Source organism: Rhinoraja longicauda, chromosome 19 (assembly GCF_053455715.1).
Source record: "Rhinoraja longicauda isolate Sanriku21f chromosome 19, sRhiLon1.1, whole genome shotgun sequence".
NCBI lineage: Eukaryota > Metazoa > Chordata > Chondrichthyes > Rajiformes > Arhynchobatidae > Rhinoraja > Rhinoraja longicauda.
Genome location: NC_135971.1, coordinates 16,179,247 through 16,205,273, shown reverse-complemented (window position 1 = coordinate 16,205,273; position 26,027 = coordinate 16,179,247). Strand labels below are relative to the sequence as shown.

At 53.0% G+C, this 26,027-nt stretch overlaps 2 protein-coding genes across 2 annotated transcripts in view; both read right to left on the bottom strand.

Annotated features, from left to right (window-relative positions):
* The window catches only part of LOC144603158 (alpha-tubulin N-acetyltransferase 1-like), a 182,308-nt gene that overhangs the window by 18,483 nt on the left and 137,798 nt on the right, over positions 1 to 26,027 (bottom strand). The gene's annotated exons all lie outside the window — the stretch shown is intronic.
* The window catches only part of gtf2h4 (general transcription factor IIH, polypeptide 4), a 40,018-nt gene that overhangs the window by 10,769 nt on the left and 3,222 nt on the right, over positions 1 to 26,027 (bottom strand). The window contains exons 2-5 of the mRNA XM_078415662.1: positions 18,655 to 18,769; positions 14,343 to 14,447; positions 12,100 to 12,231; positions 2,620 to 2,716 (exon numbers count right to left, since the gene is read on the bottom strand). Of these exons, the coding sequence (XP_078271788.1) occupies positions 2,620 to 2,716; positions 12,100 to 12,231; positions 14,343 to 14,447; positions 18,655 to 18,769 (449 nt within the window). The remainder of the gene's footprint in view (positions 1 to 2,619; positions 2,717 to 12,099; positions 12,232 to 14,342; positions 14,448 to 18,654; positions 18,770 to 26,027) is intronic.

Sequence of the window (26,027 nt, the reverse complement as noted above, 5' to 3'; positions counted from 1 at the left end):
CAAGTTGAGCTAGATAGAGCTCTTAAGGATAGCGGAGTCAGGGGGTAGGGGGAGAAGGCAGGAACGGGGTAATGATTGATAATGATCAGCAATGATCACATTGAATGGCGGTGCAGGCTCGAAGGGCCGAATGGCCTCCTCCTGCACCTATTGTCTATTGTCTGTTGTCTAGTTCAGAGGTACAGCGCGGAAACAGGCCCTTCGGCCCACCGGGTCCGCGCCGACCAGCGATCCCCGCACACTAACACCATCCTACACACGCACTGGGGACAATTTACAATTTTACCAACGGCAATTAACCTGCCAGTGTTGCAGGAAAATAACTGCAGACTCTGGTACAAATCGAAGTAACTCAGTGGGTCAGGCAGCAACTCAGGAGAGAAGGAACGGGTGACGTTTCGGGTCGAGAGCCTTCTTCGGACTCTTGAAGGGTCTAGAAGGGTCTCGACCCGAAACGTCGCCCATTCCTTCTCTCCCAGATGCTGCCTGACCCGCTGAGTTACTCCGGCATTTTGTGAAACCTCCTGGTGTTAGTACGCGGGGTGATCGCTGGCCGGCGCGGACTCAGCGGGCCGATGAGCCTGTTTGCACGCCGTGTCTCTACAATCTACAGAAACATAGAGAATAGGTGCAGGAGTAGGCCATTCGGCCCTTCGAGCCTGTACGCACCGCCATTCAATATGATCATGGCTGATCATCCAACTCAGTATCCCGTACCTGCCTTCTCTCCATACCCCCTGATCCCTTTAGCCACAAGAGCCACATCTAACTCCCTCTTAAATATAGCCAATGAACTGGCCTCAACTACCTTCTGTGGCAGAGAATTCCACAGATTCACCACTCTCTGTGTGAAGAAATGTTTTCTCATCTCGGTCCTAAAAGACTTCCCCCTTATCCTTAAGCTGTGACCCCTGGTTCTGGACTCCCCCAACATCGGGAACAATCTTCCTGCATCTAGCCTCTCCAACCCCTTAAGAATTTTGTATGTTTCTATAAGATCCCCCCTCAGTCTTCTAAATTCCAGCGAGTACAAGCCCAGTCTATCCAGTCTTTCTTCATATGAAAGTCCCGCCATCCCAGGGATCAATCTGGTGAACCTTCTCTAGGTTCATCAGAGGTTCACCTCTGAACCATCTCTGAACCATCAGAGGTGATGCAAAAGACCAACACATGAAAACACTGCTGTGGGAGGTTAGACGCTAAGGGATGAGCTTTGCACAGTCTTTGTTTCACCCTAAGCCTGTACCGTGCTCCTGAGTTCAGCTCATCAACCCGGCTCAATAACCTCGTTAGGGCGGCACGGTGGCACAGCGGTAGAGTTGCTGCCTCACAGCGCCAGAGACCCGGGTTCCATCCCGACTACGGGCGCTGTCCGTACGGAGTTTGCACGTTCTCCCCGCGACCTGCGTGGGTTTTCTCCGGGTGCTCCGGTTTCCTCCCGCACTCCAAAGACGTGCGGGTTTGTCGGGCAATTGGCTTGGTGTGAATGTAAATTGTTCCCAGTGTGACAACAGACAATAGGTGCAGGAGGAGGCCATTCGGCCCTTCGATCCAGCACCGCCATTCATTGGGATCATGGCTGATCATTCTCAATCAGTACCCCGTTCCTGCCTTCTCCCCTGACTCCGCTATCCTTAAGAGCTCCATCTAGCTCTCTCTTGAAAGCATTCAGAGAATTATCCTCCACTGCCTTCTGAGGCAGAGAATCCCACAGATTCACAACTCTCTGACTGAAAACGTTTTTCTTCATCTCCGTTCTAAATGGCCTGTCCCTTATTCTTAAACTGTGACCCCTTGTTCTGGACTCCCCCAACATGGGGGAACATGTTCCCTGATGATGCAAGGTTCAAGGGATCTACAGAGACTCAGATTGGATTAAAAAGTGGCTTGGGCATATGAGACCCTAAGGATGGATGTTGTTCTGACTGACGTTCTGATACCAGTCATCTTCTGCAGGGATCAGTACTGGTCCATCTATTGTTTGTGGATCGCTAAACGATATGGATGAAAATGGAGATGTGCTGATTGGTACGTTTGTGGACGACCTGGAAATTGGTGAATTTGTGAGTCGTGAGGAAGATTGTCAAAGGGTACAGGACGGAACAATTGTCAATTGGCTTGGTGTAAATGTAAATTGTTCCCAGTGTAACAACAGACAATAGACAATAGGTGCAGGAGGAGGCCATTCGGCCCTTCGAGCCTGTACGCACCGCCATTCAATGTGATCATGGCTGATCATCCACGATCAGTACCCCGTTCCTGCCTTCTCCCCATATCCCCTGACTCCGCTATGATTAAGAGCTCTATCCAGCTCTCTCTTGAAAGCATCCAGTGAATTGGCCTCCACTGCCTTCTGAGGCAGAGAGTTCCACAGATTCACAACTCTCGGAGGGAAAATTTGTTTCCTCATCTCCGTTCTAGATGGCCTACCCCCTTATTCTTATTCACACCCCTCATGTTATGGGAGATAATCCGGTAACCACGACAATGTGTGCAGGGTAACGTTAGTGCGCGGGGATCGCTGGTCGGCACGGACTGGGTTGGGCCGAAGGGCCTGTTTCCGCGCTGCGTCTCTACACTAAACCCAGCTCCGGGGCAGTAGCAGTGCTGCGGACTCACCTCCCAGCGCTCCATGGCGTACTTGTCCAGCGAGGTGATGTCCCGCACGTGCTTGTCAGGCCCCAGCTGGCTGGTGTCGTCCGCCCAAGCCTTTCCCCTGTGGCAGGACAACAAAACCACTCTGTGATCATCAAAGCACCAAGTCCCAGCACTAACACACACAGGCAGACCACGGCATCTGGGCACCTCCACAGTAACACACACACACTGACCACACACCCCACACCCAGTAACACACACACACACTGACCACTGCCCATGGTCACACACACTGACCACTGCATCTGGGGACCTACACAGCACCAAACAAACACAAACACAAAAACACACACAAACACCACACACACACACACACACACACACACACACACACACTGACCCCACACCCCAGTCACACACACACACACACACACACTGACCCCACACCCCAGACCCAGTAACACACACACACACACACTGACCACACACCCGTCACACACACACTGACCACTGCCCATGGTTACACACACTGACCACTGCCCATGGTTACACACACTGACCACAGACCCCAGACCCCGTAACACACACACACACACACACACACACTGACTACTGCCCATGGTCACACACACACTGACCACAGACCCCAGACCCAGTAGCACACACACACACACTGACCACAGACCCCAGACCCCGTAACACACACATACACACACACACTGACTACTGCCCATGGTCACACACACACTGACCACTGCCCATGGTTACACACACTGACCACAGACCCCAGACCCCGTAACACACACATACACACACACACTGACTACTGCCCATGGTCACACACACACTGACCACAGACCCAGTAACACACACACACACACACACTGACTACTGCCCATGGTCATACACACACTGACCACACCCCAGATCCAGTAGCACACACACACTGACCACACACTGACCACTGCCCATGGTCACACACACACACACTGACCACACACCCCAGACCCAGTAACACACACACACACACACTGACCACACACACACACACTGACCACTGCCCCTGATCACATTAACACACACTGATCACAGATCGCAGTGCCAGTAACACAGGCCGGTCAGGGTGGCGCGGCGGTAGAGTTGCTGCCTTACAGTGAATGCAGCGCCGGAGACCCGGGTTCCATCCCGACTTCGGGCGCTGTCTGTAAGGAGTTTGTATGTTCTCTCCCCGTGACCTGCGTGGGTTTTCCCCGAGATCTTCGGTTTCCTCCCACACTCCAAAGACGTGCGGGTTTGTAGCTTAATTGGCTGGGCAAATGTAAAAATTGTCCCCAGTGGGTGTAGGATAGTGTTAGTCTGCGGGGATCGCTGGTCAGCGTGGACCCGGTGGGCCGAAGGGCCTGTTTCCGCGCTGTACCTCTAAACACAGACACACACTGACCACTGCGCACAGTCCCATTAACACACACACACACACACGCACTGATCCCACTAACACACACTGAACACAGTTGGGAGGTCTTGTTACAGTTGTACAAGACGTTGGTGAGGCCGCATGTGGAGTATTATGATCAGTTCTGGGCACCATGTTATAGGAGAGATGCCGTCAAGCCGGAAAGGGTGCAGAAAACATTTACGAGGATGTTGCCAGGACACAAGGCCCTGGGCTATCGGGAGAGGTCGAGTGGGCTGGGACTCTATTCCTTGGAGCGCAGGAGGATGAGGGGCGATCTTACAGAGGTGTACAAAATCATGAGAGGAATCGACCAGGTAAATGCACAGAGTCTCTTGGCCAGAGTAGGGGAATCGAGGACCAGAGGACATGGGTTTAAGGTGAGGGGGGGAAAGATTAAATAGGAATCTGAGGGATAACTTATTTACAAAAATGGGTGGTGGGTGTATGGAACGAGCTGCCGGAGGAGGTAGTTGAGGCAGGGACTGTCACAACGTTCAAGAAACATGTGGACAGGTACATGGACAGGACAGGTTTGGAGAGGTATGAGCCAAACGCAGGCAGGTGGGACCAGTGTAGATGGGACATGTTGGTCGGTATGGGAAGGTTGGGCCGAAGGGCCTGTTTCCACGCTTTAGATTTAGAGATACAGCGCGGAAACAGGCCCTTCGGCCCACCGAGTCCGCGCCACCCAGCGATCCCCGCACATTAACACTATCCTACACACACTAGGGACAATTTTTACATTTACCCAGTCAATTAACCAACATACCTGTACGTCTTTGGAGTGTGGGAGGAAACCGAAGATCTCGGAGAAAACCCACGCAGGTCACGGGGAGAACGTACAAACTCCGTACAGGCGGCGCCCATAGTCAGGATCGAACCTGAGTCTCCGGCGCTGCATTCGCTGTAAGGCAGCAACTCTACCGCTGCGCCACCGTGCCACCCTATTCATACGCTGTATGAATCTCTGACCTCCAGATGCCAGTAACACACGCACTGACCACAGTCCCTGAAGAGGTGTTCTGGGAGGATATGAGGGAGCTTGACACTGTGTCTAATGTGCTGCCTCTGCCTGAGGAGTGTTTGACATGGCCGTTTAGTGGGAGCTTCTCTCTGTGATGAACGTGCGCGGTATCTGCCCTGGGAGGGTGGAACAGGATAGTATTATCCACGCCCTAGGATGGGAGTGGCAGAGGGAGTTTAGTTCAGTTTATCGTCACGTGTACTGAGGTACAGTGAAAAACCTTTGTTGGTTGCAATCCAGTCTGTAGGGTTGCCAACTGTCCCGTGTTAGCCGGGACATCCCGTATTTCGGGCTAAATTGGTTTGTCCCGTACGGGACTGCCCCGGATTAGGCCCGGGGGTGCTGTTGGCCCAGACACAGCAGGCCTGGACACTGCAGGCCCGGACACTGTAGGCCTGGTCAGTGTAGACCCAGGGGCCTACGTAGGCCTGGACGCTGTAGGCCCGGACACTGTAGGCATGGACACTGTAGGCCCGGACACTGTAGGCCCGGGGGCTGCTGTAGGCCCGGACACAGCAGGCCTGGACACTGCAGGCCCGGACACTGTAGGCCTGGTCAGTGTAGACCCAGGGGCCTACGTAGGCTTGGACGCTGTAGGCCCGGACGCTGTAGGACCGGAGGCCGCTGTAGGTCCAGACAGTGTAGGCCCGGACACTGTAGGCCTGGACACTGTAGGCCCGGAGGCCGCTGTAGGTCCAGACAGTGTAGGCTAACGGAGTATGTTCGGGGAGCGGTGCCGAGAGTGTTCACCGAACAGAGGTTGCGAAGCAACCCGCCTCCCGGCCCGGGCGGCCGCCATTGGTGGAGCAGAAGCACGTGACCGCTGGCTGGGTGAGGTCACGTGTGGCGCAGGGCGGTGACGTCACCTTTTGTCCTTTATTTGGGGAGTTAGAAAGTTGGCAACCCTGCCAGTCAGCGGAAAGACTTTACACGATTACAATCGAGCCGTCCACAGTGTACAGATACAGGATAAAGGAAATATCCTGTTTCGTGCAAGATAGAGTCCAGTAAAGTCCGATTAAAGATAGTCCGAAGGCCTCCATTGATGTAGACGGGAGGTCAGGACCGCTCTCTAGTTGGTGAGAGGACTGTTCAGTTGCCTGATAACAGCCGGGAAGAAACTGTCCCTGAATCTGGAGGCAAACACTAAATGCTGGAGTAACTCAGCGGGTCAGGCAGCATCTCTGGAGTAAAGAAATAGGCGATTTTTCGGGTCAAGACCCTTCTTCGGAATAGGGTCCAAAGAAGGGTCTTGACCCACAACGTCACCTAGTCTTTCTCTCCAGAGATGCTGGGGTTTAGTTCCATGGTCACTCGTACCAATTAAGCCAATTAACCTACAATAGACAATAAGTGCAGGAGTAGGCCATTCAGCCCTTCGAGCCAGCACCGCCATTCAATGCGATCATGGCTGATCACTCTCAATCAGTACCCCGTTCCTGCCTTCTCCCCATACCCCCTCACTCCGCTATCCTTAAGAGCTCTATCCAGCTCTCTCTTGAAAGCATCCAACGAACTGGCCTCCACTGCCTTCTGAGGCAGAGAATTCCACACCTTCACCTCTCTGACTGAAAAAGTTCTTCCTCATCTCCGTTCTAAATGGCCTACCCCTTATTCTTAAACTGTGGCCCCTTGTTCTGGACTCCCCCAACATTGGGAACATGTTTCCTGCCTCTAATGTGTCCAATGCCCTAATTATCTTATATGTTTCAATAAGATCCCCCCTCATCCTTCTAAATTCCAGTGTATACAAGCCCAATCGCTCCAGCCTTTCAACATACGACAGTCCCGCCATTCCGGGAATTAACCTAGTGAACCTACGCTGCACGCCCTCCATAGCAAAACTGCACGTCTTTGGAGTGCGGGAGGAAAACCGGAGATCTCGGAGGAAAACCGGAGATCTCGGGGAAAACCCACGCGGGTCACGGGGAGAAGGGACAAACTCCGTGCAGACGGCGCCCGTGGTCAGGATGGAAGCCGGGTGGGTCTCTGGCGCTGTGAGGCGGCAGCTCGGCCGCTTTGAATGGATGGTGTTGAGGAGTCATTGCTGCCTCATTACCGAGCTGAGTTCTGAACGATTGATAATGACATCGACTGCCCGAACCACAGAGTGTCTCCATTTCCGAGTGGCTAAGTACTTTGGATTGCAAATTGATTTTGTTAAACGCTTGGTTGTTTCTGAACAATTAAAATTAATGGTTTAGCCATTGCTATGGTTACTAAAAGCATTGGCGGTCTAATTGCTGCCGTTTGGGCAAGGCCACAATCCCCCCCGTGCGACACAGCAGATGAGGCATCTCCAGCCAAGACCCAGGGAGCAGAGTGCCGCACGGGTACCAGTGCCAGCGTCCGAGGCTCCTTCAGCAGGACGGGCTCGTCCGCGGGAAACGGGCAGCGCTCACGTGGCACAACGCGCTCGGCGCTGGAGGCCGCGGGCAGGTTGGGGACGCCCGCCATCCCCGTCACCCCGCCCCAAACCGCCTGAAGTGGAGGGGGGGACGAGCTTGCTTCACGCGGTCCAGTCACGGTCACAGCCTCCTCAAGCTACCAGGCCAGCCTTGCGGGAGAGGAATCAAAGCTAATAGAGCAGAGCCGGATAGACCTCTCGACCCTAAAGGCCGTGGTCTGTCATTGCGCCATTTTAGTCGGCAGAAACATTTTAAAAAGAACAATAACAAAAATTAGCGACAATAGACAACAGGTGCAGGAGGAGGCCATTCGGCCCTTCGAGCCTGTACGCACCGCCATTCAATGTGATCATGGCTGATCATCCACAATCAGTACCCCGTTCCTGCCTTCTCCCCATACCCCCTGACTCCGCTATCCTTAAGAACTCTATCCAGCTCTCTCTTGAATGCATTCAGAGAATTGGCCTCCACTGCCTTCTGAGGCAGAGAATTCCACAGATTCACAACTCTCTGACTGAAAAAGTTTTTCCTCATCTCAGTTCTAAATGGCCGACGCCTTATTCTTAAACTGTGGCCCCTGGTTCTGGACTCCCCCAACATTGGGAACATGTTTGCTGCCTCTAACGTGTCCAACCCCTTAATAATCTTATACGTTTCGATAAGATCCCCTCTCATCCTTCTAAATCCCAGTGTGTACAAGCCTAGTCGCTCCAGTCTTTCAACATATGACAGTCCCGCCATTCCGGGAATTAACCTAGTAAACCTACGCTGCACGCCCTCAATAGCAAGAATATCCTTTCTCAAATTTGGAGACCAAAACTGCACACAATACTCCAGGTGCGGTCTCACTAGGGCCCTGTACAACTGCAGAGTGACCTCTTTGCTCCTAGATGAGATAGATGAGATATATTCTGCATTTTGATGGTGTCATCACACATAATAATAATAATAATATATTCCTTTAATCGTCCCACACCGGGGAAATTTACAGTGGTACAGCAGCAAAGTGGACAGCAAGAGATCAAGAGATCATTCATTATAAATAAAAGATACATAAATTGTCATCAGTTTTCTGCGTGTTCCTAGCTGTTATTGTTGACTGGTCTGCTGGGAGCAGTGCTGGTTGTGCAGTCTCACAGCAGGGGGAAGGAAGGACCTCCTATATCTCTCCTTCACGCACTTGGGGTGAAGGAGTCTGTCACCGAAGGAGCTACTCAGTGCAGTGACAGTGTCCTGCGTGGGGTGGGAGTCGTTGTCTTTGCCATCATCCTCCTCTCTCCCACCACCTGCACTGAGTCGAGGGGGCAACCCAGGACGTAGCTGGCCTTCCTGACCAGCTTGTCGAGTCTCTTCCCTTCCGCCGCTGAGATGCTGCTGCTCCAGCAGACCACTCCATAGAAAATGGCCGATGCAACCACCGTGTCGTAGAAGGTCCTTAAGAGTGCCCCATTGCACTCCAAAGGACCTGAATCTCCTTAGCAGATAAAGTCTGCTCTGGCCCTTTCTGTATAGCGCATCGGTGTTTTCAGTCCAGTCCAGTTCATTGTTGAGGTAGACACCCAGGTACTTATAAGAATCCACCCTCTCGATGTCCATTCCCTGGATGTTCACCGGTGTCGGGGGGACCTGGCTGCGCTTGCGGAAATCTACCACCATCTACCTGGTTTTCCCCGCGTTGATCCGGAGGCGGTTCTGCTGGCACCAGTCCACGAACTCCTTGATCAGTTCTCTGTACGCCCTGTCCTCGTCGCCCGTGATGAGGCCGACGATGGCAGAGTCGGCAGAGAACTTCTGTAGATAGGAGTCTGCAGAGCTGTGCCTGAAGCCCGCAGGGTACAGGGTGAACATGAATGGAGGTAGCACTGTTCCCATACTGTTCCCCCACAACATAGAGCACATGGTATTGGAGGTAAGGTACTGACACGGATAGAAAATTGGATGGCAGACAGAAAGCAAAGAGTGGGGATAAATGGGTCCCTTTCAGAATGGCAGGCAATGACTAGTGGGGTACCGCAAGGCTCGGTGCTGGGACCGCAGCTATTTACAATATACATTAATGACTTAGATGAAGGGATTAAAAGTACCATTAGCAAATTTGTAGATGATACAAAGCTGGGTGGTAGTGTGAACTGTGAGGAAGATGCTATGATGGTTGCAGGGTGACTTGGACAGGTTGTGTGAGTGGGCGGTTGCATGGCAGATGCAGTTTAATGTGGATAAGTGTGAGGTTATCCACTTTGGTGGTAAGAATATGAAGGTAGATTGTTATCTGAATGGTGTCAAGTTAGGAACAGGGGACGTACAACGAGATCTGGGTGTCCTAGTGCATCAATCACTGAAAGGAAGCATGCAGGTACAGCAGGCAGTGAAGAAAGCCAATGGAATGTTGGCCTTCATAACAAGAGGAGTTGAGTATAGGAGCAAAGAGGTCCTTCTGCAGTTGTACAGGGCCCTAGTGAGACCTCACCTGGAGTACTGTGTGCAGTTTTGGTCTCCAAATTTGAGGAAGGATATTCTTGCTATTGAGGGCGTGCAGCGTAGGTTTACTAGGTTAATTCCCGGATTGGCAGGACTGTCATATGTTGAAAGAATGGAGCGACTAGGCTTGTATACACCGGAATTTAGAAGGATGAGAGGGGACCTTATCGAAACGTATAAGATTATTAAGGGGTTGGACACGTTAGAGGCAGGAAACATGTTCCCAATGTTGGGGGAGTCCAGAACCAGGGGCCACACACAGTTTAAGAATAAGGGGTTGGCCATTTAGAACGGAGATGAGGAAAAACGTTTTCAGTCAGAGAGTTGTGAATCTGTGGAATTCTCTGCCTCAGAAGGCAGTGGAGGCCAATTCTCTGAATGCATTCAAGAGAGAGCTAGATAGAGCTCTTAAGGATAGCTGAGTCAGGGGGTATGGGGAGAAGGCAGGAACGGGGTACTGATTGTGGATGATCAGCCATGATCACATTGAATGGCGGTGCGTACAGGCTCGAAGGGCCGAATGGCCTCCTCCTGCACCTATTGTCTATAACACTGATCACACTGCGAGAGGCAGAGCGAACAGCGGGTTTTGCTTACTAAAATGGCGGACGTTACGCTCCTTCGCGTGCTACACTTCAGTATCGCCGTTTTCCGACGGGAGTGGTTCATCTTGCTCCTCTAGTATCTTTGGAGAAAACTACCAGACTCACGAAAAGCTGCCAATCCCAACCGAGGGACAGCGTCCACCTGGTCACAGGTGTGACCGGAAGACCAGGAGGTCCCCCCCGATAGGCTTGGCACGGGGATGGGCCGATGCAAGGCCAATGTGGGGCTACGCAGAATGTGAGTGTGGAACATCTGTACAACCCACGCCACACCGACTACGATGCCCATGTCTTGCTGAACAATGCTGCCTGGAAGCTCTAGCGGTGGCAAACGAGACGGCAGGCTGTCCACTGTGCAAGAGCCCGGCCTAACATCTGAAACATAGATGATGGACACTCTCCTCCCCCCCCCCCCCCCCCCACTCCCACACTGACCTTTTCTGTCCTGGGCCTCCTCCATTGTCAGAGTGAGGTCCAGAGCAAATTGGAGGAACAGCACCTCATAGACAATAGACAATAAAACAATAGGTGCAGGAGGAGGCCATTTGGCCCTTCGAGCCTGTACGCACCGCCATTCAATGTGATTATGGCTGATCATTCTCAATCAGTACCCCGCTCCTGCCTTCTCCCCGTACCCCCTGACTCCGCTATCCTTAAGAGCTCTATCTAGCTCTCTCCTGAATGCACTCAGAGAATTGGCCTCCACTGCCTTCTGAGGCAGAGAATTCCACAGATTCACAACTCTCTGACTGAAAAAGTTTTTCCTCATCTCCGTTCTAAATGGCCGACCCCTTATTCTTAAACTGTGGCCCCTGGTTCTGGACTCCCCCAACATCGGGAACATGTTTCCTGCCTCTAACCTGTCCAACCCCTTAATAATCTTATACGTTTCGATAAGATCTCCTCTCATCCTTCTAAATTCCAGTGTATACAAGCCTAGTCGCTCCAGTCTTTCAACATACGACAGTCCCGCCATTCCGGGAATTGACCTAGTGAACCTACGCTGCACGCCCTCAATAGCAAGAATATCCTTCCTCATATCCGTCCTCCTTCATATTTCGCTTGGGTAGTTTACACCCCAGCGGTATGAACATTGACTTCTCTAACTTCAGGTAGTCCCTGCTTTGCTTCTGTCTCCATCCTTTCCCCCTTCCCAGTTCTCCCACTGGTCTTCCTGTCTCCGACTACATCCTATCTTTGTCCCGCCCCCCCCACCCCTCGCCTGACAACAGTCCGAAGAAAGTGTCACAAAATGCTGGAGTAACTCAGCAGGTCAAGCAGCAACTAGGAGAGAGGAAATGGGTGACGTTTCGGTTCGAGACCCTTCTTCAGACCCTTCAGTCTGACCTTCTTCAGTCTGAAGAAGGGTCTCGACCCCGAAACGTCGCCCGTTCCTTCTCTCCTGACCCGCCCGCTGAGTTACTCCGGCATCTTGTGCCCACCTTTCGTCCGTGCACTACGCGAGGAGTAGCGGCCCTCGTGGAAGTCCGCCGTACGCCGGCGCTCACGGACGCGGCGCTCCACACTCACCCGCCCAGCAGCGCGATGCGTAGGTTCTCCTTGAAGATGGGGTTGAGGACCAGCCCCTGGAGGCCCCCGGGAAGCTGCTGGGAATGCCAGAGACGTAGGCCCGTCACGGTGCCCATGCAGTCATCGTGGTCTCTGTGGCACAACGATGGGAGACAGCAGAGAATATATATATATAGTATAAGAAAATAACTGCAGATGCTGGTACAAATCAACGGTATTTATTCACAAAATGCTGGAGTAACTCAGCAGGTCAGGCAGCATCTCGGGAGAGAAGGAATGGGCGACGTTTCGGGTCGAGACCCTTCTTCAGACTGATGTCAGGGGGGCGGGACAAAGGAAGGATAAAGGTGGAGACAGGAAGATAGAGGGAGATCTGGGAAGGAGGAGGGGAAGAGACGGACAGAGGAACTATCTAAAGTTGGAGAAGTCGATGTTCATACCACTGGGCTGCAAGCTGCCCAGGCGAAATATGAGGTGCTGTTCCTCCAATTTATGGTGGGCCTCACTATGGCACTGGAGGAGGCCCATGACAGAAAGGTCAGACTGGGAGTGGGAAGGGGAATTGAAGTGCTCAGCCACCGGGAGATCAGTTTGGTCAATGCGGACCGAGCGCAGGTGTTGAGCGAAGCGATCGCCGAGCCTGTGTTTGGTCTTGCCGATGTAAATAAGTTGACATCTAGAGCAGCGGATGCAATAGATGAGGTTGGAGGAGGTGCAGGTGAACCTCTGTCTCACCTGGAAAGACTGTTTGGGTCCTTGGATGGAGTTGAGGGGGGAGGTAAAGGGACAGGTGTTGCATCTCTTGCGGTTGGTACAGGGCCTTGGTGAGACCGCACCTGGAGTATTGTGTGCAGTTTTGGTCTCCTAACCGGAGGAAAGACGTTCTTGCCTTAGAGGGAGTACAGAGAAGGTTCACCAGATTAATCCCTGGGATGGCGGGACTTGCATATGAGGAAAGACTGGATAGACTGGGCTTGTACTCGCTAGAATTTAGAAGACTGAGGGGGGATCTTATAGAAACATATAAAATTCTTAAGGGGTTGGACAGGCTAGATGCGGGAAGATTGTTCCCGATGTTGGGGGAGTCCAGAACCAGGGGTCACAGCTTAAGGATAAGGGGGAAGTCTTTTAGGACCGAGATGAGAAAACATTTCTTCACACAGAGAGTGGTGAGTCTGTGGAATTCTCTGCCACAGAAGGTAGTTGAGGCCAGTTCATTGGCTATATTTAAGAGGGAGTTAGATGTGGCCCTTTTTGCTAAAGGGATCAGGGGGTATGGAGAGAAGGCAGGTACGGGATACTGAGCTGGATGATCAGCAATGATCATATTGAATGGCGGTGCGTACAGGCTCGAAGGGCCGAATGGCCAACTCCTGCACCTATTTTCTATGTTTCTATGTTTCTATTCCAAAGCCGTGCGGGCATGTAGATAAATTGGCTTGGTAGATGTAAAAATTGTCCCCAGTGTGTGTGGGATAGTGTTCGTGTGCGGGGATCGCTGGTCGGCGCGGACCCGGTGGGCCGAAGGGCCTGTTTCTGCGCTGTGTCTCCACACTAAAAACTATCTGCAAAAAAAGTGACGATGATGGTTTAAAGCAGCATCTGCAGTTCCTTCCTGCACAACGGTGAATCAAAAATCGAAGTCAAAGGTGGACACAAAACGCTGGAGTAACTCAGCGGGTCAGGCAGCATCTCGGGAGAGAAGGAATGGGCGACATTTCAGGTCGAGACCCTTCTTCAATAGACAATAGACAATAGGTGCAGGAGGAGGCCATTCGGCCCTTCGAGCCTGTACGCACCGCCATTCAATGTGATCATGGCTGATCATTCTCAATCAGTACCCCGTTCCTGCCTTCTCCCCATACCCCCTGACTCCGCTATCCTTAAGAGCTCTATCTAGCTCTCTCTTGAATGCATTCAGAGACTTGGCCTCCACTGCCTTCTGAGGCAGAGAATTCCACAGATTCACAACTCTTTTTGACTGAAAAAGTCTTTCCTCATCTCAGTTCTAAATGGCCTACCCCTTATTCTTAAACTGTGGCCCCTTCAGGCTCACTTGAAACGTCGCCCATTCCTTCCCTCCCGAGATGCTGCCTGACCCGCTGAGTTACTCCGGCGTTTTGTGTCTACCTTCGATTTAAACCTGCATCTGCAATTTTTTTTTCTGGAAGATCAAAGTCATCCTGTCAAGGAGCAGAGAGGGGGGCAGTGAGGAACCACCTGCCAGGGTGGTGGGACCTTACCGCTGGTTGTCTTTCTTCACCCAGAAGGTGACAGCGGCCTGGGGCAGGGGCTGGTCCAGGAACAACAGCCTCATCACATAGTTGCGAGCCAACGACGACAACTCCCTAAGCAAAGGAAGGTGATAAAACGGTTAGTCTCACCGCAGCGCACACACGTCCCAAGAAGCCGTCTCGTCCCCAAACAAGGTTAATTCCCGGAATGGCGGGACTGTCCAAGTTAGGAACAGGGGACGTGCAACGAGATCTGGGTGTCCTAGTGCATCAGTGTACTGAAAGGAAGCATGCAGGTACAGCAGGCAGTGAGAAAGCCAATGGAATGTTGGCCTTCATAACAAGAGGAGTTGAGTATAGGAGCAAAGAGGTCCTTCTGCAGTTGTACAGGGGCCCTAGTGAGACCGCACCTGGAGAACTGTGTGCAGTTTTGGACTCCAAATTTGAGGAAGGATATTCTTGCTATTGAGGGCGTGCAGCGTAGGTTCACTAGGTTAATTCCCGGAATGGCGGGACTGTCGTATGTTGAAAGACTGGAGCGACTGGGCTTGTATACACTGGAATTTAGAAGGATGAGAGGGGATCTTATCGAAACGTATAAGATTATTAAGGGGTTGGACACGTTTAGAGGCAGGAAACATGTTCCCAATGTTGGGGGAGTCTAGAACAAGGGCCACAGTTTAAGAATAAGGGGTCGGCCATTTAGCACGGAGATGAGGAAAAACTTTTTCAGTCAGAGAGTGGTGAATCTGTGGAAGTCTCTGCCTCAGAGGGCAGTGGAGGCCAATTCTCTGAATGCATTCAAGAGAGAGCCAGATAGAGCTCTTAAGGATAGCGGAGTCAGGGGGTATGGGGAGCAGGCAGGAACGGGGTACTGATTGTGAATGATCACGGTGGGCGCAGCGGTAGAGTTGCTGCTTTACAGCGAATGCAGCGCCGGAGACTCAGGTTCGATCCTGACTACGGTGCTGCACTGTAAGGAGTTTGTACGTTCTCCCCGTGACCTGCGTGGGTTTTCTCAAGATCTTCGGTTTCCTCCCACACTCCAAAGACGTACAGGTATGTAGGTTAATTGGCTGGGTAAATGTAAAAATTGTCCCTAGTGGGTGTAGGATAGTGTTAATGTACGGGGATCGCTGGGCGGCACGGACTTGGAGGGCCGAACAGGCCTGTTTCCGGCTGTATATATATGATATGATATGATATGATATGATCACATTGAATGGCTCGATGGCTGAAGGGCCTACTCTCTGCACCTATTGTCTATTGTCTGCACGATACAATACTCCAATTGAAGCCAGTGCAGTATAATGGTTCGGCAATTCATTGTGCTATTGTAATTGCAATGATGAAATCAGGAACAGTGCACGCCTTGTTGACTGCTTTCTGAGCCCGCTCCCCCACATTCAATGATCTGGACACATCCACACCCAGGTGTGTTGTCCGTGTTTGCCCCGAAGACTAATCTGTACAGTTGCTCCACGCCCGACCACAAAACGCACAACCTCACATTTCTCTGCATGAAACCATCTCTCACTTCTTAGTGTAATTGAGTTTAGAGATTCAGGGCGGATACAGTGCACTTCGACACACTGACCAGCGATCGCCGCGCACTAACGCCATCCCACACACACACACACACACACACACACACACACACACACACACACGCACTGGGGACAATTGACCTTTACACCAAGCCAATTAACCGACAGACCCGTACGTCTTTGGAGTGTGGGAGAAAACTGAAAGATCTCAGAGAAACCGCACGCAGGTCGCGGGGAGAACGTACAGGCAGCGCCCGTAGTCGGGATGGAACCCGGGTCTCGCACCACGCCCATCCCTTACATGTTATTTGTACCCTTCCAAATCTCTCGTTTCCCTTTCCCCCGACTCTCAGTCTGGACCCGAAACGTCACCTATGCCTTCTCTCCAGAGATGCAGCCTGTCAATAGACAATAGGTGCAGGAGGGGGCCATTCGGCCCTTCGAGCCTGTACGCACCGACATTCAATGTGATCATGGCTGATCATTCACAATCAGTACCCCGTTCCTGCCTTCTCCCCATACCCCCTGACTCCGCTATCCTTACGAGCTCTATCTAGCTCTCTCTTGAATGCATCCAGAGAATTGGCCTCCAATGCCTTCTGAGGCAGAGAATTCCACAGATTCACAACTCTCTGACTCATCTCAGTTCTAAATGGCCTACCCCTTATTCTTAAACTGTGGCCCCTGGTTCTGGACTCCCCCAACATTGGGAACATGTTTCCTGCCTCTAACGTGTCCAACCCCTTAATAATCTTATACATTTCAATAAGATCCCCTCTCATCCTTCTAAATTCCAGTGTATACAAGCCTAGTCGCTCCAGTCTTTCAACATATGACAGTCCCGCCATTCTGGGAATTAACCTAGTAAACCTACGCTGCACGCCCTCAATAGCAAGAATATCCTTCCTCAAATCTGGAGACCAAAACTACACACAGTACTCCAGGTGCGGTCTCACTAGTGCCCTGTACAACTGCAGAAGGACCTCTTTGCTCCTATACTCAACTCCTCTTGTTATGAAGGCCAACATTCCATTGGCTTTCTTCACTGCCCATGCTGAGTTACCCCAGCATTTGTGTCTATCTTTGGTGTAAGCCAGCATCTGCCCGTCACTGCAGACCAGGCACCTTCGTTGCAGTTCACAACTTACGTCATCCGCAAATCCAGAACCTTTGTAGGAAGGAGCTGTAGATTCTATTTCATAACGAGGATGGCACAAAGTGCCCAGTAACTCAGCCGGTCAGGCAGCATCTCCGCAGAAAAAGGATGGGTGATGTTTCAGGCCAGAACCCTTCCTCAGACCCACCCCTGCCCAACTGCTGTGACCGCAGTATAGCCACCCCAACCGTGCCGAGCCCACTGTAACGCCACACCCACCCAATCTGTGCTAGGCCCACGCCAACAGTGCCATGTTCATCATCACCGCGGCACACCCACCCAATCTGTGCTCTGCCCACCATAACGCCACACCCATCCAATCTGTGCCGTGCCCATGCCAACAGTGCCATGTCCACCATCACCGCACCACACCCACCCAATCTGTGCCATGCCCACCCCAGCCACGCCACCCCATGTCACCACCTCAAACCTGCCCACAGTATCCACAGCATACCCCGCCAACCCTAAGAAATGATGCTTGTATTAGCTTTAACTTTGGCTGAATAATATCAGGAATTAGTAAAAGGGACAACTTTGTAAGCAAGGGTATAACTGCAGAAATGTTTTTGCCTTTGATAGAAATGGAAAGGGAGAAATTTTTCAATTCCATAATCAGGCCAATTTATAAGACAGTATGGCCCAAGATTAGATTTGCATTTAATACAACTTTTAACAAAACTGTACAAAAATCTACATGATACAAATTAATTTTTCAAACTTAATATGATTCAAAGATACCCCCACACCATACCCCCCCATCCCTGCCCACACCAACCCTGCCTACACCATACCCCCCAACCCTGCCCACACCATACCCCCATCCCTGCCCACACCATACCCCCATCCCTGCCCACACCCCCCCAACCCTGCCCACACCACCCCCAACCCAGCCCACACCACACCCACCCCAACCCTGCCCACACCAACCCTGCCCACACCATACCCCCCCATCCCTGCCCACACCACCCCCCCATCCCTGCCCATACCACACCACACCCCAACCCTGCCCACACCACACCCACCCTGACCACACCACACCACACCACACCCACCCTGCCCACACCACACCCCCAACCCTGCCCACACCTCACCCACCCCAACCCTGCCCACACCAACCCTGCCCACACCGTACCCCCCATCCCTGCCCACACCACACCCCCATCCCTGCCCACACCCCCCCAACCCTGCCCACACCACACCCCCCAACCCTGCCCACACCATACCCCCCCATCCCTGCCCACACACCCCCAACCCTGCCCACACCACCCACCCTGCCCACACCACACCCACCCTGCCCACACCACACCCCAACCCTGCCCACCACACCCACCCCAACCCTGCCCCCAACCCTGCCCACACCACACCCCCCATCCCTGCCCACACCATACACCCCCATCCCTGCCCACACGTCCCCAACCCTGCCCAAACCATACCCCCACTCCAACCCTGCCCACACCACACCCCCCAACCTGCCCACACCACACCCACCCACCCCATTCCTGCCCACACCAACCCACCCCACCAGCGCCTACTGTAACCGTGCCACACCCACGCCATCCGCGCCCATCCCAGCCGCGTTCCACCCACTCTAACCGTGCCGTGCCCACCATGTCCTTACCTGAAGACAGCCAGGCAGGTGGCGGGGTGATTGTAGAGCCGGTCCAAGATGGCTGGGCTCAGGCTGCGCATGTACTCATGCAGGTTCCTGCATTGCAGCTTCTCATGCTGCATGGCTGCCCTGGGGGGAGGGGAGAGAGGGGAGGGGGAGGGAGACAGGGGGAGGGGGGAGAGAGGGGAGAGAGGGGGGGAGAGAGGGGAGAGGGGGGGAGAGAGGGGAGAGGGGGGGAGAGAGGGGAGGGGGAGAGGGGGGGGGGAGAGAGAGGGGAGGGAGAGAGAGGGGAGGGAGAGAGAAGGGGAGGGGGGAGAGAGGAGGGGGAGAGAGGGGAGAGAGGGGAGGGGGAGAGAGGGGGGGGGGAAGGAGAGAGGGGGAGGAGAGAGAGGGGAGGGAGAGAGAGGGGAGGGGGAGAGAGAGGAGGGGGAGAGAGGGGAGAGGGGGGGAGAGAGGGGAGGGGGGGAGAGAGGGGAGGGGGAGAGAGGGGAGGGGGAGAGAGAGGGGAGGGAGGGGGGAGAGAGGGGAGAGGGGGGGGAGAGAGGGGAGAGAGGGGAGGGGGAGAGGGGGGGGGAAGGAGAGAGGGGAGGGGAGGGAGAGGGGAGGGAGAGAGAGGGGAGGGGGGAGAGAGAGGAGGGGGAGAGAGGGGAGAGGGGGGGGAGAGAGGGGAGAGGGGGGGAGAGGGGAGAAAGGGGAGGGGGGGGAGAGAGGGGAGGGGGAGAGGGGGAGGGGGAGGGAGAGAGGGGAGGAGGGAGAGAGGGGACGGAGGGGAGAGCAGGGGACGGAGGGAGAGAGGGGAGGGAGGGAGAGAGGGGAGGAGGGAGAGAGGGGAGGAGGGGGGAGAAGGGGAGGGGGAGAGAGGGGAGGGGGAGAGAGGGAGGGAGGGAGAGAGGGGAGGGGGAGAGAGGGGGGGGGGAAGGAGAGAGGGGGAGGGAGAGAGAGGGGAGGGAGAGAGAGGGGAGGGGGAGAGAGGGGAGGGGGAGAGGGGAGGGGGAGGGAGAGAGGGGAGGAGGGAGAGAGGGGACGGAGGGAGAGGGGACTGGAGGGAGAGAGGGGACGGAGGGAGAGAGGGGAGGGAGGGAGAGAGGGGAGGAGGGAGAGAGGGGAGGAGGGGGGAGAAAGGGGAGGGGGAGAGAGGGGAGGGGGAGAGAGGGAGGGGAGGGAGGGAGAGGGGAGAGAGGGGAGGAGGGAGAGAGGGGAGGGGGAGAGGGGAGGGGAGAGAGAGGGAGAGGGGGAGAGGGGAGGGGGAGAGAGGGGAGGGGGAGAGTGGGAGATGGGGGAGAGGGGAGGGAGGGAGAGAGGGGAGGGGAGAGGGGGGAGGGAGAGAGGGGAGGAGGGAGAGAGGGGAGGGGGAGAGAGGGGAGGAGGGGAGAGGGGGAGGGAGGGAGAGAGGGGAGGAGGGAGAGAGAGGGGAGGAGGGAGAGAGGGGGGGGAGGGGGAGAGGGGGGGGAGGGGGAGAGAGGGGAGGGGGAGAGAGGGGAGGGGGAGAGAGGGGAGGGGGAGAGGGGAGGGGGAGAGAGGGGAGGGGGGAGTGTGAGATGGGAGAGAGGGGAGGGAGAGAGGGAGAGAGGGGAGGGGGAGAGGGGAGGGGAGGGGAGGAGGGAGAGAGGGGGAGGAGGGAGAGAGGGGGAGGAGGGGAGAGAGGGGAGGGGGGAGAGAGGGGAGAGAGATGGAGGGGGAAGCAGGTAAGATTTGATTAGCAAGCAATGGGTGCCACTTTGGCTGCAGTTCATTGCGCCCGGTCACACCCCACATCGTCACCTTGCCCTCAACAACTCTCGGCAGGGTCTTGCGGCCTCGGGCCGAACTGTTTGTTCGGGTGAGAGTGCGGAGACGACTGCCCGGTGTCGCGGCGGTGGGGTCCCTGCCTCACAGCGCCGGAGACCCCGGTTCCATCCGACTACGGGCGCGTCTGTACGGAGTTTGTACGTTCTCCCCGTGGGCTTTCTCCGGGCGCTCGGTTTCCTCCGCACTCCGACGACGTGGGGGTTTGTGGGTCAACTGGCCTCGGGGAAAACTGCAAATGTCCCCCGGTGTGAAGGTCGGTGTCAGTTTAAGTGTTACGGACGCAGCGCGGGCCCGCCCAGTCCGCGCTGACCGGCGATCCTTGCTCATCTACACACTAAAAACTCGTTTGTTATGTTGTTTGTGACTGAACTTCAGCCAAAACGGTACACGACAGCGCGACAATTTTAGGCCCACCTTACTCACCATTGTCACTTTGGTGATAATGCAAGTAGTTTTATGAAATCGGTGTTATATTTTTTAAGTTATTCACATTTTAAAGTTTAAAAGGAGGGGAGGAGGAGGGGAGGGGAGGGGAGGAGGGAGGGAGGGGAGGGGGAGGGGAGGGGAGGAGGGAGGGAAGGGGAGGGGAGGAGGGAGGGGGGGGGTGAGGAGACAGGGGAGGGAGGGGAGGAGAGGGTGCTGCACCAATGCAGGAGAGGTTTGGGCCCAACGGGTCCACTTGGTCTAGTTAACACTATCCTACACCCACTAGGGACAATCTTACATTTATACCAAGCCAATTAACCTACATACCTGCACGTCTTTGGAGTGTGGGAGGAAACCGGAGATATCGGAGAAAACCCACGCAGGTCACGGGGAGAACGTACGAACTCCGTACGGACAGCGCCCATAGTCGGGATCAAACCCGGGTCTCTGGTGCTGTAAGCGCTGCAAGGCAGCAACTGGAGTACTGTGTGCAGTTTTGGTCTCCAAATTTGAGGAAGGATATTCTTGCTATGGAGGGCGTGCAGCGTAGGTTCACTAGGTTAATTCCTGGAATGGCGGGACTGTCGTATGTTGAAAGGCTGGAGCGATTGGGCTTGTATACACTGGAATTTAGAAGGATGAGGGGGGATCTTATTGAAACATATAAGATAATTAGGGGATTGGACACATTAGAGGCAGGAAACATGTTCCCAATGTTGGGGGAGTCCAGAACAAGGGGCCACAGTTTAAGAATAAGGGGTAGGCCATTTAGAACGGAGATGAGGAAGAACTTTTTCAGTCAGAGAGTGGTGAAGGTGTGGAATTCTCTGCCTCAGAAGGCAGTGGAGGCCAGTTCGTTGGATGCTTTCAAGAGAGAGCTGGATAGAGCTCTTAAGGATAGCGGAGTGAGAGGGTATGGGGAGAAGGCAGGAACGGGGTACTGATTGAGAGTGATCAGCCATGATCGCATTGAATGGCGGTGCTGGCTCGAAGGGCTGAATGGCCTCCTCCTGCACCTATTGTCTGTTGTCTATTGTCCATAACTCTATGGCTGTGCCATCTGAATTGAATTGAATTGAATAGATTTTATCAGCCAAGTGTGTAAACATACAAGGAATTTGCCTTGGTGCTTTGTTCACAAGTAACAACACGACATACAGTAAACAATTAGGAATAAAAATTGATCATTTACACACGTGAAGAATGAAATTAACCTACAAACCTGCACGTCTTTGGAGTGTGGGAGGAAACCGAAGATCCCGGAGAAAACCCACGCACGGTGGCGCGGCGGTAGAGTTGCCGCCTTACAGCGAATGCAGCACCGGAGACTCGGGTTCGATCCCGACTACGGGCGCCGTCTGTACGGAGTTTGTACGTTCTCCCTGTGACCTGCGTGGATTTTCTCCGAGATCTTCGGTTTCACCCCACACTCCAAAGACGTGCGGGTTTGTAGGTTAATTGGCTGGGTAAATGTAAAAATTGTCCCCAGTGTGTGTAGGATAGTGTTAATGTGCGGGGATCGCTGGGCGGCGCGGACCCGGTGGGCCGAAGGGGCCTGTTTCTGCGCTGTATCTCTAAATCTATAAATCTAAAACTAAAAATAAAATACCAGAGCAAAAGGAGGCTGCAGACTTTTAGACAATAGACAATAGGTGCAGGAGGAGGCCTTTCGGCCCTTCGAGCCAGCACCGCCATTCAATGTGATCATTGCTGATCATTCTCAATCAGTACCCTGTTCCTGCCTTCTCCCCATACCCCCTGACTCCGCTATCCTTAAGAGCTCTATCTAGCTCTCTCTTGAATGCATTCAGAGAATTGGCCTCCACTGCCTTCTGAGGCAGAGAATTCCACAGATTCACAACTCTCTGACTGAAAATCACAACTCTCTGACTGAAAATCACAACTCTCTAACTGAAAATCACAACTCTCTGACTGAAAATCACAACTCTCTGACTGAAAACAACTTTTGGTTGTTGAGCAGAGCTACTGCTCGTGGGGAAATAAAAGCTTGTTTTATGTCTGGCTGTGGCTGCTTTGACAGCCCAGAGTCGCCTTCCAGAGGGAAGTGCTTCGAAGTGCGGGGATCGCTGGTAGGCGCGGGCTCAGTGGGCCGAAGGGCCTGTTCCTTCTCTGCAGCTCGAAACTAAACTAAGCAGCCATGCGGAACAGATGTCGTCTGCTGCTGTCTTCACCAGCACTCAGGAGGGACCGACCGCAGCCTAATTATACATCTGCTAAATGTCAACCTCATCAGAAACTCCACTCGGCAGCTCAAACCTCTCCTGTAGTCCGAGCGCGGCTTACAGTATGATGGGGCTACCCCTGGGAGACTTGCATTTTACTATTACACAGCTAAATGCATGGTAAGACATTTATTCTGTAGCTAAATGTATGGTAAGACACAGACACACACACACAGACACACACACACACCCCACACACACACACACGGGCAGACAGACACACACACACAGACACACAGATAGACACACACACAGACAGACAGACACACACGCACAGACACACACACACGGGCAGACAGACACACACAGACAGACACACACACACACAGAGACACAGACACAGACTCACACACAGACACAGACACACACACACACACCCCACACACACACACACCCCACACACACACACTGCAAGGTGGTTCCATGGCAGACCAATTGTTGGCAAGGGAAGGTTATATGAGTTGGGGAAAAAACAGCAGATGCTGATTTAAATCGAAGGTAGGCACAAAACGCTGGAGTAACTCAGCGGGTCAGGCAGCATCTCTGGGGAGAAAGAATGGGTGACGTTTCGGATTGAGTATCAAGTAGGGTGTCGACCCCAAACGTCACCCATTGCTTCTCTCCAGAGATGCTGCCTGCCCCGCTGAGTTACTCCAGCATTGTGTGTCTACCTTCGAAGGTGATATTAGTTTTTGATTAGTTTAGAGATACAGCGCAGAAACAGGCCCTTCGGCCCACCGTGCCCACGCCGACAATCGCTCTCCGCCACGAACACTATCCTACACCCACTAGGGACAATTTACATTTATACCAAGCCAATTAACCTACAAACCCGTACGTCTTTGGAGTGTGGGAGGAAACCGAAGATCTCGGAGAAAACCCACGCAGGTCACGGGGAGAACATACAAACTCCGTACAGACGGCGCCCGTAGTCAGGATGGAACCCGGGTCTCTGGCGCTGTGAGGCAGCAACTCTATCACTGCACCATAGTGCTGCCTCTGTATCTTTGGTATAAACCAGCAACTGCAGATCTTTGTTTTGACATTTATACGAGATCTGGGTGCCCTAGTGCATCAGTCACTGAAAGGAAGCATGCAGGTACAGCAGGCAGTGAAGAAAGCCAATGGAATGTTGGCCTTCACAACAAGAGGAGTTGAGTATAGGAGCAAAGAGGTCCTTCTGCAGTTGTACAGGGCCCTAGTGAGACCGCACCTGGAGTACTGTGTGCAGTTTTGGTCTCCAAATTTGAGGAAGGATATTCTTGCTATTGAGGGCGTGCAGCGTAGGTTTACTGGGTTAATTCCCCGAATGGCGGGACTGTCACATGTTGAAAGACTGGAGCGGCTAGGCTTGTATACACTGGAATTTAGAAGGATGAGAGGGGAACTTATCGAAACATATAAGATTATTAAAGGATTGGACACGTTAGAGGCAGGAAACATGTTCCCGATGTTGGGGGAGTCCAGAACCAGGGGCCACAGTTTAAGAATAAGGGCTAGGCCATTTAGAACGGAGAAAAAACCTTTTCAGAGAGTTGTAAATCTGTGGAATTCACTGCCTCAGAAGACAGTGGAGGCCAATTCTCTGAATGCATTCAAGAGAGAGTTAGATAGAGCTCTTAAGTATAGCGGAGTCAGGGGGTATGGGGAGAAGGCAGGAACGGGGTACTGATTGAGAATGATCAGCCATGATCACATTGAATGGCGGTGCTGGCTCAAAGGGCCGAATGGCCTCCTCCTGCACCTGTTGTGTATTGTCTATACATTACAGGTTTAGCCAATGTTCCTGTCTCAAATATTATCTTTCATTTCAGCAAATGAGGGGCAAACCTTATACATTTCATTGTGCGCAATTGTGGACACCATATCTGGGGAAGGATGTGCTGGCTCTGGAGAGGGTCCAGAGGAGGTTTACAAGAACGATCCCAGGAATGAGTGGGTTAACCTATGATTAGCGTTTGTCGGCACTGGGCCTGTACTCGCTGGAGTTTAGAAGAACGAGGGGGGACCTCATTGAAACATACAGAATAGTGAGAGGCCTGGATAGAGTGGATGTGGAGAGGATGTTTCCACTAGTGGGAGAGTCTAGGACTAGAGTTGACAGCCTCAGAATTAAAGGACATTCTTTTGGGAAGGAGATGAGGAGAAATTTCTTTTGTCAGAGGGTGGTGAATCTGTGGAATTATTTGTCACAGAAGGCTGTGGGGCCAAGTTTGTGGATATTTTTAAGGCAGAGGTAGATAGATTCTTGATTAGTGCGGGTGTCAGAGGTTATGGGGAGAAGGCAGGAGGAGAATGGGGTTAGGAGGGAGAGATAGATCAGCCATGATTGAATGGCAGAGTAGACTTGATGGCCCGAATGGCCTAATTCTACTCTATTCCCTTATAAATTTTGACCTTATGACCAGTAAGATTTAGCCATTGATCCCGAATCAAAAAGAATAGATGACGTTTCAGGTTGAGACCCTTCTTCAGGCAAAGGGTTCTTCAGGGTCCTTCGTGTGAAGAAGGGTCTCGACCAGAAACATCACCTATTCCTTTTCTCCAGAGATGGTGTCTGACCCGCTGAGTAACTCCAGCTTTTTGTGTCTCTCTGCAGTTTCTATCAGCATCCTTCCTACACATCCTGAAACAAATATTAACTTTTATTACAGCAAATGGGCAATCTTTGTACATTAAGGTTTAGCCAATGATCCAGAATAAAATGTTATCTCTTTATATCGCAAATGGGGCAATTTGTGACTCTTGTCTGTTGAAGTCTGTCACCAGTCCACAATCCCAACTATTTAAGAGCCAAGTCAAGAGTGTTTTATAGTCACGTGTCCCAGAAAGAACAATGAAATTCGTACTTGCAGCAGCACAACAGAATGTGCAAACATAGTACACTGCAAACAATATCATTGACTAAATTTTTGTCGACACTTT